The sequence below is a fragment of the Heterodontus francisci genome, chromosome 18 (assembly GCF_036365525.1).
Source record: "Heterodontus francisci isolate sHetFra1 chromosome 18, sHetFra1.hap1, whole genome shotgun sequence".
NCBI lineage: Eukaryota > Metazoa > Chordata > Chondrichthyes > Heterodontiformes > Heterodontidae > Heterodontus > Heterodontus francisci.
The window spans coordinates 64,302,776-64,317,172 of NC_090388.1; the positions used below are offsets into that span (position 1 = coordinate 64,302,776).

At 40.8% G+C, this 14,397-nt stretch overlaps 1 protein-coding gene across 2 annotated transcripts in view; it reads right to left on the reverse strand.

Moving 5' to 3' along the window:
* Window positions 1-14,397, reverse strand: part of LOC137379688 (calcium-dependent secretion activator 2-like) — a 796,052-nt gene that overhangs the window by 46,828 nt on the left and 734,827 nt on the right. For both annotated transcript variants that reach the window (XM_068050896.1, XM_068050894.1), the window contains one exon: window positions 7,601-7,708. In XM_068050896.1, coding sequence (XP_067906997.1) covers window positions 7,601-7,708 — 108 coding nt within the window. The remainder of the gene's footprint in view (window positions 1-7,600; window positions 7,709-14,397) is intronic.

Here is a 14,397-nt window from a genome sequence, read left to right on the forward strand (position 1 = left end):
ACAAAGAACAAAAGTGAACCTACCACTGGACCTTGAGGAACACTACTATCAACCCTTCACTGTCAGCCTTGCCTCCCGCTTCTAGGTCAGAAGTTTGTGGGTTCAAGTCCCACTCCAACTACTTGAGCACACAATTTAGGTTGGCACTTCTGTGCAGTATTAAGGGAGTGTTGCACTGTCGGAGGTGCCATCTTTCGGATGAGAGGCTAATCTGAGGTTCCATTTGCCCTCTCAAGTGGATATAAAAGATCCCATGGCACTAATCAAAGAGCAGAGGAGTTCTCATGGTGCCCTGACCAGTATTTATCCCTCAACCAAAACTTAAAAGAGATGATTTTGCACTATGGGCCTAAAAAGGATAGACAAGGGTAATTTCTAAATGGATCATTAAAATGTTATGAACAGGTACAGATAAAAATCAAAAAGGCTAATGGCATGCTGGTCTTTATATCTCAAGGATTAGAATGTAGGGGGTAGAAATCATGCTCCAGCTATACAAAGCCCTGGTCAGACTACATCTGGAGTACTGTGAGCAGTTCTGGGCATCGAGAATATATTGCCCTTGGAGACAGTGCAGCATAGGTTTAACAGAATGATACATGGACTCCAAGGGTTAAATTACAAGGAGAGATTACACAAACTCGATTGCATACTCTGGAATTTAGAAGATTAAGGGGTGATTTGATCAAAGTTTTCAAGATATTAAGGGGAACTGATAGGGTAGACAGAGAGAAACTATTTTCGCTGCTTGGGGAGTTTAGGACAAGAGGAAATTGTCTAAAGATTAGAGTCAGAACTTACAGGAGTGAAATTAGGAAATATTTCTACACACTAAGGGTGGTAGAAGTTTGGAACTCTCTCCTGCAAAAGGTAACTGATGCTAGATCAACTTTTAATTTTAAATCTGGGAATGATAGATTTTTGTTAACCAAAGCAATATGGGGCAAAGGCAGGTATATGGAGTGAGGACACAGATCAGCCATAATCTCAGTGAATGATGGAATAATGGCTAAATGACCAACTCCTACTTTCCTATGATCTGGCCATTTATTTCATTGCTATTTGTGTGAGCTTGCTGTGCTGGCACATTTCCTTCAAGAAAACTGTGACTACACTTCAAAAGTACTTTGTTGTTTGTAAAGCACTTTGGAACATCCGGAGGCTTTAAGAGGTGCTATATAAATGCAAACTTTTTTTGTAACATTCATTTATCCTAATTCTTTGTTACCTATCTATCAACCAATTTTCTATTCCTACTGTTACATTTCTTTTTATACTGTATGTATGAATTTTTGTAATAAGCCTATGTGACACTTTATCTGAAAATCTATAAACACCATAGCTATTGCATTGCCAGTATCTATTTAATCAATCACTCTTCAATAAAACTACTACATTTTTCAGACAAAACCTAACTTTCATTAAACAAATCCATGCGAGCTGTCCTGGATCATGGATTTCTAAATGCTCAATAATTTTACCTTGAATAAGGATCTGAGAGTTTGCCCATAACTGATGTTAAACCAACAGGTCTGTAATTAATTTATCCTTCTTTTCTTTCTTGAACAGAAGTGGAACAATGGCAACTCTCCTGTCCTCTGGCACAATTTGCATATCTGAGGATGATCGAGAAATCCTGGTTACAACTTCTGCTATCTCCTGTCTGATTTCTTTCACTAGCCTAGGGTGAATGCTATCAAGATAAGGGAGCCAGTTTTAGCGATATAAAGACGTGCAGCTGCTGCACGTACATGGCTCACTCACAATTTGAACTGCGGAAGAACCAAATGATGCTTGGAGTTGTAAACTAGAGGTCTGAGGAATTGCCCAGCGTCTGCTTGGCACCATTCCCAATGGCACAGCCAAGATCAGTAACTCAGCATGGCAACTAATGATTAATGTTAGTAATATTTCAATTCTGAACATATCATTTGCTTTTGAATCAATTGTGAGCTTGATAAGCTGGCAATACCGCAGTTTGAATATACAGTCAAACACACTTAATCAGATCATTTGATAAATAAGCATTTTTCTCACGTAAAGATGCTAACAAACGATACAAGGTGAGATTAAGCTCCTAAACGGATAACAATGTTAAGGGGATAAAACAGCTTTTCACGGAAGTTATGTGCTTAACAGTTTTTGTCAGTCACGATTAGGAAACACCAATTCTATTCTCGTTTTCTTGATGTGTTCAGCCAGTCTGCCTCTTGAGGATTTAGCACTTAACAAATTGCAACACAGACAAAAATAAAACGCTGGAGAGATGAAGCATATGCCGACAAGGTTCAGTAAAAATACCAAACCCAAGTTGGAGCTGCTAATGTAGGTTTGGTGTCTTCTGAAGTGCCAGCTGGATGAATGCTAATTATTCTACCCCTGCAGGGCATCACCACTTCAGAAAAATCATTGTCTTCGCACATATTAGCAATGAGTCCGCTTGAAACAGCTGACAATATTTCCGTTACAACTGCCTAGTTCAGTCTTTAAAAAAAATGTTGGCGCGAGAGATAAGTTTCACTTTGGTCACCCATATTCTAACAGACAGAAATATCAACAAGACTTATTTGGTTCAAGACTGCTACAGAACCTTGCACACACTACAGCCAGCATGTTGAAGTGATGGCTGTGAATTGCTGTTATCAAAATATTTGCAATGACACACATATTTAAATAAATTGCCATAATAAATGGGTAGAAGCTTTCATGAAAGAACATACCTATTAAAGCAAAGACGTACAAATAGAGCTATTAGTCTAATGGATTCAATGTTGCACTTGAAGCAATTACTTAAACACACATATAATTTAACCTGTATCACAAGCCTTATGGAAAGCAGACGCTTCCAGTTGTCAAAGGATATATTTGTCTCATCAAACTGAAAGATATTAGTGCCTGAACCTGGGACACTCATTTAATCTTTGGTGCATTGTGTGAGTATTGAAGACTTCCAGGCCAGCTATAATATGGCCACTGGTCAGCTACTTAGAAAAGGCCCATTTACATTGCCCCAGCAAACTATTTGAACCTCAACTTCAGAAGAGTGTTCCTCGTCGGCATCAGAGCAGCTTTTTCCACCAGCCATCATTACCCTTGAATGAGATTCCAATTTGTTCACAATTGGGGACAGTTTACGCTGAGTGGGGTTCACCTAAACTCATTTTGTGTAAAGATAAGGGTATTATCTCTCCTACTCTCCTGAGAGGCACGTGCCCTTCACTGGGACATTGATCACTAGTGAATTGACAACGATTACGTGAGCCTTGGCAGCAAGTGCCAGCAAGCTATTTAACTACAGAGAGCATCATGGCTGATCCCTATTCTGTCCTCGCCTGGCCAGTATGGCCCAGCTGCCCACTGGATAAACTCACTATCAGGAAGAGCTGGTGTAAGACACTAATAGTATTTTGAGAGATGAGTCATAGATACAGACATTCATACCATCGTCCTGGGATGGATTTAAACTCAGGTGTAAGAGGTTAAGGAATGTGTTAATCTACACTCCCAAAGATTCCCCATGAATGTAATATAATAACCATCTGAATTTCTTGCTATGGCCAATGAATTCCATCAAAGAGTGTCTAAGCTACACAAACTGTGAAGCAGTCAGGTCTGATTTTCAAGCTGTGTTAAGTTAGTTAACCTCAGCCAGTGCAATGAAAGAAGTGCTAGAATTGGCTGCACCAGCTCTGTTTTAAGGAGGGGAAAATATGTTCAGCTTCCTGCTGATGCCCGAACTGGTCAATGTATTGATTTCCGGTTACCATCCAGCAACTTACTGAAATGTGTGTGTGGGGATGTCAGGCAAGGACCACATCTGCTCTCTGCTGCCCCCTGTGCTGAAATAGCAAACTGAAATAAATATGAATAAACATCAACTGCTGCTGGAGGACTATCAATTTGGTGAAAGACGCCCTTTGGTCTGCCTGAAACTTGCTGGTCTTCCAGCACAAAGAGTTGTCCACGACTGAATGTTGCAGACTGGCACACTCCAAGGTCCAGGACTACATGCTGAGGGGTGCACTAAAGCTTGGGGCAGCCGCAGCAAAGGCTCAATGGGGAAAGACCACAGTGTAAGGTCCCCCCACCAAGCTGAACTGAGGGGCTGGATCCATGGGAAACCCCTCGAACTGTATCGGGAAAATTTTGTCTCGTGTAAAATGTAAAAATGTATCTGGCACGACAAATGTGAAATAGAAGGGTTGTGAGGCAACTCATGATTGTATTGAAGGAAACTGATCACCTTTGCGCGGTTTTAATTTTTTACTTGGTGCTGTTTGAAACTGTTTGGTAATGTATTTTTTTTACAGATTTTTATGAATAAAGTATATTTTGGAAATAAAAAAAAAGAATAACGGTCATCTGGGTGAAGTGTCAGAGAGTAACTGTTGTCTGAGGAACTAAGCACGGAGTTGATGCCTTCTGGAGAGCAGGAGAGAAATCAGCAGGAAGAGACTCATGCTTATTATCAGGAAATGTTAGGATAATATTTTGGAGTTTCTGCTACCAGATTCTGGATTGGAGAATTATCTGATTTTCACCCTTCCCTCTTTCCAGGTTATCAATTCTAATAAGTAGAAAATCAGGATGAAAATTGACCCTATCAGTTTAACAAGCAGTAGAGGAAAGCCACTGTTACAATGATTGGAACTGTATCCTAATGGGACTAATATCAACTCTCCAAAGACAAGAACATCCTGCAAAAAGGTGCAATTTTGCTATGCTACATAACATACTTACAGCGATGTGAGTAAATATGGCTGCCACCAACTTTTGCCTCAAATCTTTTCATTTCTACTGCAACTAAATTTTTTTAAAAATCTTTATCTATTTTGATCCTGTATATGTCCATGACAAGCAACTCCCTTCGTAAATGAGATTTAAAACCTGTATAACCCTTTGCGGATTTTTTTATTTTACAGTGCCTAGTGATAAAGCTTTCACAGACTTCTCTAATTCTCTGAAGAAACAGCCTTTTTCTCCTATGTCAACCTGAAAATACTGGCTTACTTTGCTAAGTACTATCCACAAAGGAAAGAATACTAGAAGCATTACTGACAAGTAAACTGAAACAAAGAGTTGCATTTTGAGGAAAAGAAAAAACTGAGAAGACTAGCTAATGGCAACCTGGGTTTTAAATCAGTGATGTTGAAAGGAGCACCATGGAGGAATTAAATTTTATTTCTGGGCCTTCTGAAAGGGACAGAAACTCAGATACTGTGTAATTCATCTCAGACTGGATTTGAAAAATTGAGAACTGCATGTGTTAAAATGTCCCTTATGGCGAATAGAGCTGTAAATAAATGGACCTTGCTCCAAGTAGCAAATTTACCAATATTCCCACGGTGAAATGTTTTAATCTAGCTCTTCTAATCATTCCAACCTTATCAGGATATCCATTGATAGCATCTGGCAGTTACTGAATACTCCACAAGCATAAACACAGCACAGCACCCACTCCACTTTTGCCCTAGGAGGGTTAGGAAAGAACAATAAGTGATTTCCAAAAATGGCTAGAAATCCAAAACCAACACATGTCAGAATTGAGGAGCAGACCAGTGAGAGCACTACATGATCTCAATACCTGGTCTTATAGAGGGACACCATTAAGATCTACAACTCAGTGACCAGCCTGGTAGAAATTACTTGCTTCTTTAAAGACAGCTATTTTGGGGAACAAGTGGCAATAACTTCAAAAGAAGCACAATATATGTCAGCTTATGAAATCTTCAGCTGCACTGATCTAAAAGATACACAAGTATTTCCAGCACTTTTTGTTTTTATTATAGTCTGATATTCCATGTTTCTTCCAGACAATGAAAGGCTGTTGAAGGTAAGTACAATGCCTGCGAATACTATGTGGTCTACCAGATACCAGTGCTTTGGTCATGAGATTTTTGAAACTTTTGTGGGGTAATTTCCATTAAAGTCAATGTAAATGAAAACTGGGAGATATAAAAAGGCTGCTGATTCACTATTATCCAGTTTACAGTATCACACAAAGTCAAAATGACTCCCTTAATGTTTTGCGGAAACCTCTTTAGAACATTTGATGGGATGTAAATGATGCAAAGTAATAAACATGTTCAGGCACAAAGTCAAATGTAATTAAATTTTAAAGCCAAGACTTAGAAAAAAGTTAAATAAAAATACACATTTTCACTGGAAAAAAGCAACTAAATTACTAAATCTTGTGCCTGCCTGTTAAAAACCAATCAATCACGAAAATAATCTGTTTCACAGTTTATGGAGCAAAACATCAATGGTCAAATGCTAATACTGGGAAGAAAACAAGATTGGAGAAATAGCATGGATCAATGCACAGGATATCAGAAAATGGACAATTGCACAGTGAGATGACATGATGTGCTGTTCAAAGGCACTGTACTCAGATCATTTCCCATGATATGTTGAGAGTATATTCAAAACATGCCGCAAGATTAGTGAGATGGTCAATGAATGATCTGAGCAGCACAAATTCAATCCAGATGCCTTCTGAAGTGCAGGTCTAATGCAGCCTCTGACAATCCTAAAGTAATTCTGCTGGATTCCTTAAGGCCTGTAGCTGGAAAATTCCAGTAGAAAAGAGATCTTCTTGGCAGTTGGCCTTATCAAATCCGGCTTTTACTTTGAGCTTGCTATGGGCTACACGAGACCTTCGAGGCAGGAATCTATGGCACCAGCATGTGTCTCTGAAATATAATATCAGTTAAAATCTCACCTCTCCCATGACTTCTGAAGGGCTGCTGAATAAAATGCACATGTTGTTGGTGTAAGGGAGGCATACATTGGCTGCTGGCTTCCTACAGGACAATAGGAACAGCCAGATGCTGTAATAGGCAAGATGATAGAGTTGGTGTACTGAAAGGATGAAATCAAATGGGCTCATATGCCTTTTTCATCCAAACCTACCCAGTGACTCTGTGATGTGTTTCATGCAGTTGATACTGAGACTAAACAATAAATAGATATCAATCGATGGAAAAATGTTTTCTCTCTCTCTAATAAGGGAGCCAAAAAAGTTACCTGATGTTTCGCCACACCTTTAAAAGGTGGATCCATTTAAACTCCTTAACATTAAAATCCATTAGACTAACATGCTAGTGTGTTACTCGGCAAGATTAATGAGAAGGAAATGCGTATGAAAAAAAGATATGAAAGAGGTGAGGTACTCACTTAATACACTGAATAAAATGAATTAATTTAAAACATTGTGGACAAAATAGTTCCTACACTCAATTTACCACTGGGACATTCTTCACCAACTGAACACCAGTTCTGGTATCCATGTTACATATACAATAAGTAGTTCTTGTGAGAAGGTCTGCACACAAGTTTTCTCCTGACTGCTCATGATCTGCAGAGAACCACCATGAAAAAAATACAAAAATTAAAACAGTTACTGATGAACACAGGCTCAGTTCTGGAAGCACGTCACTGGAGAGCATCCCCACAGACATAACAGAGGAGCGTCAGTACGGAGATTCATGTCAACATTTAACACCATGCAGGACACTGGGTCTCCAAATGCTACTTATCCCTCTCAAGAAAATATTCCTTGTGCTCTTTCTCAGCATGCCTTGCAAGGGTAGATACTTACATCAAACAAATTTTCTATATACATTTCCTCATTGACCTTGTCCCGAAGTATGTCCTGGTTCTGCCGTACAAATGTGATGTAGGTGTCTGCTAGGTCCATTCCAGGTTGCTAGAATGAAATAGATAAAAAGAAATGACTCATCAATGTGATTTATCTTGTTAGACATGGATTTGTGGTCCTCATTTCCCTACTTTTTCTCTGCATGGGGAATACTCAACTCACTTCAGTTTCCATTATCCATGTGAGAAGGTCCAGGCCATGGATTTCTCCATGACCACCACAGCTTCATAACTGGCAAAAAGCAGACATAGTAACATTGAGATGCCAACTGCATCATTTCCTTGCTAGTGGCAATGCACGCTCTGCAGCTTCAAGGTGCGTCACTCGATACCCTTGTTGAAAACTCTGGCAAGGGAATGTGGTGGAGTGGTGATCCTGAGAATCCAACCTGTGTTGATCCAGATAGCAGGAATACTAATGTTGGGCAGAACCTATGACAGGAAAATGCAATCACAAGATTGTATGGCTGACTCTCCAATTGGGTGCAGTCAGCACGATGCAATACTTGCAGGAAGTGTTCGTTGAGAATTCCTGAGCTCGCGGTCCCTGATTTTCCGTCCGTTTAAAAGAATGGATGGGAAATAAGGGGCAGCAGACACCCAATTTCCCGACAATTGCTCTCCTGTGAATGCTACCCCCCAAGGAATCTGCCCTTATATGACCAATGGAGAATTGAGGCAAACATAGGAAAATTGTTAGAATATTCTATGCAGGATTACTCCACTTCACTGCTCAAGTCATTAATATTAAAATAAGTCCCCCAGCTTCCTATTACTATCTATGCCTCAATTACTTCAATACACATTGCTGTGGTGAATGCGAGCAAAACAGTCATGCACGTGTAAAACATAATATTTGCAGCAACTTTATAGAATCATAGAATCTTTCATGTTAGCAACTGAAGGGAAAGGTCTTCCTTTGAGTGAATATGAAACAACCATAACAATACAAGTAGTTTTCTTCAATTTAGGCTTAAGGAGTTCTTATATGTCTCAAAAATATTGAAATTTCCAACCAAAAAAATTATTGATACTGAAGGGAATGAAAAACACCTCTAATTATTGGAACATGTATGCCAAATGACTAGTGACATAGGAAAAGAAAGAACTTTCACATATACATCACGCTTTATCACATTCTCAAGATGTCCCAAAGTGCTTCAAAGCTAACAAGATACTTTTTAAATGTAGTTTAAAATCAATTGTCCTAGCTGCACTCCATGGGAGTACTGCTCCCAGCCAGAAGTGCAGAATCACTGAATTACCCCCATTTATACAGTGAATTTGCAGGTCAGTCTAGTACATACAGAGATAGTCTGCGGATTCTTGACAGTGAAAGCCAACAGTTCCTGATGGCTATTACAAAGAATGAGTCACTGAAGGTTACATTACGGAGGTCTGTCGAGGGGTGGGGGGTGGGAAAGGATACCCAATGATAAGCAGATAGCACATTTATTGATATAAAAGCAAAATACTGCGGATGCTGGAAATCTGAAATGAAAACAAGAAATGCCGGAAATACTCAGCAGGTCTGGCAGCATCTGTGGAGAGAGAAGCAGAGGTAATGTTTCGGGTCGGTGACCCTTCTTCGGAACTCTGAAGAAGGGTCACTGACCTGAAACATTAACTCTGCTTCTCTCTCCACAGATGCTGCCAGACCTGTTAAGTATTTCCAGCATTTCTTGTTTTTATTGCACATTTATTGAGCTGCATGGGGTAGGTGGGTGACAGAGACACACTGACAGTGGTACTTCTGCCTGCCTGCCCAAGCAAATCTCACGGCCTCTGCAAACTCTGGAAGGCTCAATACTGGAGGGCACTGGTGGGTACTTTTTTTTATTGGTTTCATGGGATGTGGCCATCGCTGGCAAGGCCAGCGTTTGTTGCCCATCCCTAATTGCCCTTGAAAAGGTGGTGGTGAGCTGCCTTCTTGAATCGCTACAGTCCATCTCGTGCAGGTACACCTACAGTTCTGGTAGGGAGGGAGTTCCAAGATTTTGATCCAATGACAGTGAAGGAATGACAATATATTTCAAAGTCAGATGGTGTGTGACCTGTAGCAAAACTTGCAGGTGATGGTGTTCCCAAGCATCTGCTGTCCTTGTCCTTCTAGGTTGCAGTGGTCGCGGGTTTGGAAGATGCTCTTAAAGGAGGCATGGTGAGTTGCTGCAGTACATCTTACATATGGTACACAGTGCTGCCACTACACATGGGTGGTGCGGGGAGTGGATGGAGTGCCGATCAAGTGGGCTGCTTTGTCCTGGATGTGTTGAGCCTCCTGAATGTTGTTGGAGCTGCAATCATCCAGGCAAGTGAAGAGTATTCCATCACACTTTGGGGAGTCAGGAGATCAGTTACTCGTTGCTGAAGTCCCAGCCTCTGACCTGCTCTTGTAGCCACAGTATTTGTGTGGTTGCTTCTGTTCAGTTTCTGGTCAATAGTAATCCCCAGGATATTGAAAGTGGGGGGGTTCAGCAATGGTAATGCTATTGAATGTCAAGGAGAGAGGGTTAGATTCTCTCCTGTTGGAGATTGTCATTGCTTGGCACTTGTGTGGTGCGAATATTATTTACCACTTATCAGCCCAAGCCTGAATGATGTCCAGGTCTTGCTGCATATGGACACAGGCTGCTTCAGTATCTGAGGAGTTGCGAATGGTACTGAACATCATACAAGTATCAGCGAACATCCCCACTTCTCACCTTATGATGGAGGGAAGGTCATTGATGAAGCAGATGAAGATGGTTGGCCCTCAGACACTACCCTGAGGAACTCCTGCAGCAATATCCTGGGGCTGAGATGACTGTCCTCCAACAACCAGAACCATCTTCCTTTGTGCTAGGTATGACTCCAACAATGGAGAGTTTTGCCCCCATTCCCACTGACTTCATTTTGGCTCGGGCTCCTTGATGCCACACTCGGTCAAATGCTGCCTTGATATCAAGGACAAGCACTCTTACCTCACTTCTCGAGTTCAGTTCTTTTGTCCAGGTTTGGATCAAGGCTGTAATGAGGTCAGGAGCCGAGTGGCTAGAATAGTTATGTTAGGATCACATCCTGATGGTTTTCAAGACCATAAGGTTAAGCATGTAGGAGAAGTACATTCCCACAACCAGCAGGCTCAGACTGAATAGGCATTGCATTAAATCGACCAACAAACAAATCAGAAGCAAAACAAAGAGAAAAATTACATCTTCAAAATCCAGCATAGTGAAAGGGCATTGTGTTCACTGGGATGAATACAAGAACCAGTAGAAATGTGTTACATGGGTGATCAGAAAGGCAAAGGAAGACCGTTAAAAGAAGCATAAGACATTAAGAAATTCCTGCGTTACTGTAATTGTAAAAAAAGTCAGCGAAGAGGTGAGAAGCATATAAGATCCAAATGGATACAAAACTTAGGACAAGCAGGATAGTAAATGTGCTGAATGAAGTCATGAGTTTGATATATCTGAGATGGAACTCCTGCACAGTTAAAAGAGCTGAAAACTAATAAGTCACTAATGGATGGAAAGAATTGAACCCAGACTTCTGAGAGAGACTGAGGCAAGGATAGTCATTATGAAGGAGTACTATTGGTCTCACATCAATCCTGGGTAAAGTAATTGAATCTATTATCAGGTGGAACCTTGAAGATTACCTACATAATAACAACTTAATTAAAAGTATTTTTTAAAAAACTCTTTAATGGGATGTGGACATCACCGACAAGGCCAGCATTTATTGCTTGTCCCGAATTGCCCTTGAGAAGATGACGGAGAGCCGTATTCTTGAACCGCTGTAGTCCATCTGGTGAAGGTATTCCCACAGTGCTGTTTGGTAGGGAGTTCCAGGATTTTGATCCATTGACAAGGAAGGAACCGCGCTATATTTCTGAGTTAGGCTGGTGTGTGATTTGGAGGGTATGTGGATTCAGAAAGGGAAGAACCTACCTGACCAACCTCCTAGGAATGACATACCAAATGGCAACTGCTTTATCAACCACATTAATCCCAGCCACCCAATCTAGGCCACTTTCAACACTTGAAAGTGGGCTGAAGTTAGATGCCTTGACCTTCATTTGCTAAATCTCATCCTAAATTGATTGACGGACTTGCTGTGTTTTTTTAAATAAATGCAGACAGAACCTATTTTCCTCTCCTCACTGCTCATCTGCCTGTCGCAGGCAAGGAGACATATGGGTGTTTCACACCTTCAGAATAGATTTTCTCATACAGTCTGCAGTCTTGAGACAGTAACTAATTATTACAAGAACATACACAACTTGGATGGATTCACTGCGGCAGCTGCTGACATTTACCAATTAGAATTGCAGTTCTTTAAAACAATTTCTTCTATATTGCAACTTGCAAAGGGTAATTATTTATAATGAATGGCTAGGAGATACATTCCTTATTAGTGCACATCTTGGACAACTGTCAAGTTCTCTGGTTTGTCAGAAGGTGCTGAGGTACTAGGAAAGGAAGCAAACAATCTTTTAATTATTAGCAGTATTAAACTTCATAGCTCAGTTCATCAGATTGCGCAGGTCATCTTTTATACTAAAGTAAAGAGAAAACAAATTGCTTTCTCGCACTGAGTTAGCGCTTATTAAAAAAACGCCAACAACTTGAACTTTGATCTCAAATCTATCATCTTATTTTTCATGCGCTAATGTGTGAATGTCCATGGGAGTAATCAGTGCAAATGTTTTTACCAAATGGAATCAACATGATGTACAGAATATTAAATGTAATGAGGCATGGACAGCAGCGTGGGGAATGGGGGAGCTGGGATTTACATTAGTTATGATTTCTCTGCAAAGCATAAATGTCTCAAAGACTTCTGTGACAAATATTGATGGCTGCTTTTTGAAAGGCTGCCTTTCTAGTATTCTAGATCATATACCTTTTCCTCCACTATCTGTTAAGAGTGTTTCTATTTCTTTGTATTTTTCCTTTCGAAAGTTGTTTTGTCTAAACCAATAAATTCACTCATACAGCTGAGATGCGAACAGTATTGGCAATGCTGGAACCGAGTGAATGAAAACAGTGAGGCATGGGGTACGTAGAGGGAGGAATTAAAACAAACTGTCCAGCCACATTCATACTAGTGTTAGGAAAGCGAGCTGGAGTCACAGTGAATGTCAAACCAATGGCAGATTGTAACATTTTATCAGAACCTCCCAATAACAGTGTAATTACATTGTGGGCTGTATTTTCTGGTCCCAATGTACGGACTGTAGAACAGGTAATTGCGAGCTTTGTGCTTACCTAAAATAGGAATTTCTACCTCCATCAAAGCTTTGGTTTGGGGCCAACTAGATATGCAGAGTGAGTCCCTGGCCTAGTTTGGACCTCCTGGAGGCAGCTAGCTAAAAGAGGATGGGGGCACTATCCAGTACAGCAGCCAGCATTTAAAGGGATGCCCACTTAAAGGTAAGTAATTACAAGCTGGGCCAAGATTTCCAGCTATGTGTCCAAAGGCTGTGAAGAAAAAAGAATGGAAGTTGGGAATGGGTAAATTATGGAAGAATCTGAACCCCTTTCTTGATGCATGGCAAAGTGTATAAAATGGGTATGAGGCAAAGTGGTCTATTTAACCCTTCAGAGCACCTGTCTCAGAGGATGGCTGTGATGCATGTTTGGTAGCAGGTATTGCAGATCACCCACATACTAAGATTTAGAAACAAATGCAGAAGATGGCGGCTACATGACTGTACCATATACCAAGTAGATGGCTCAAGAATGCATGCTACAAAATGATGGCTATCAACCTGCTACAGTTGTACTGTTTATCAGCACAAAGTGCTTGGATAATCTCATAGCTCTTTCCTTGCTTATCATGCCTACCTATATTGTAGCAGTACAACTGAAACCTTGGCACACTGATATTTTGCAAGAATGTCACATGGGAAATCATCGTAATACAATCTACTTACAGGATGGATGGTCTGCTATTGTCACACAGGATGGGCTGGAGATTGGGCAGATGTCTGTCTCTGTATATACTCCTTCAACTTACAACATATCAAGACTACCACACTGGGTGTAGAATATACTGGCACCTAATACAAGTGAACAAATCTGAACAGGAGGGGAGTTTGTAAATTATTGGTTCTTGGCTCCCTTATGAAGGCCATCTCGGACACCATTGCCTATAAGAATATGAAGGGAGTATGGGAAGGTTCAGCTTGAGGCTACAGCCACACTTAGGGCCACCATCCTCTCCTGTTAGTTTTTTTTCCTCCCTCACTCACTGTTACATAGCAACACATTTAAGTGCAACACAATAGAGCACAGGTCTCGTCTCCTCCTCAAGTGTTAGTCGTGGCTCAGTTGGTAGCCTCTGAGTCAGAAGGCTGTGGGTTCACTCCACTTCAGGAGTTAAGCACAGAAACCAAGGCTGACACTCCAGTGCAGTACTGAGGGAGTGCTGCACTGCCGGAGAGGCTGTCCTTCAGAAGAGATATTAAACCATCGCCTGTCTTCCCTCTCAGGTGGAAGTAAAAGATCCCATGGCACTATTTCAATGAAGAGTAGGAGAGCTATCCCTGATGTCCGGGCCAATATTTACCCTTCAATGATTATCATAAACAAGATTATCTGACCATTGTCATATTGCTGTTTGTGGGAACTTGCTGTGTACAAATTAGCTGCCACGTTTCCTACGTTACAGCAGTGACTACACTTCAAAAATACTTCATTGGCTGTAAAGCACTTTGAGACATTGAGTGGTGGTGGAAGGTGCTATATAAAT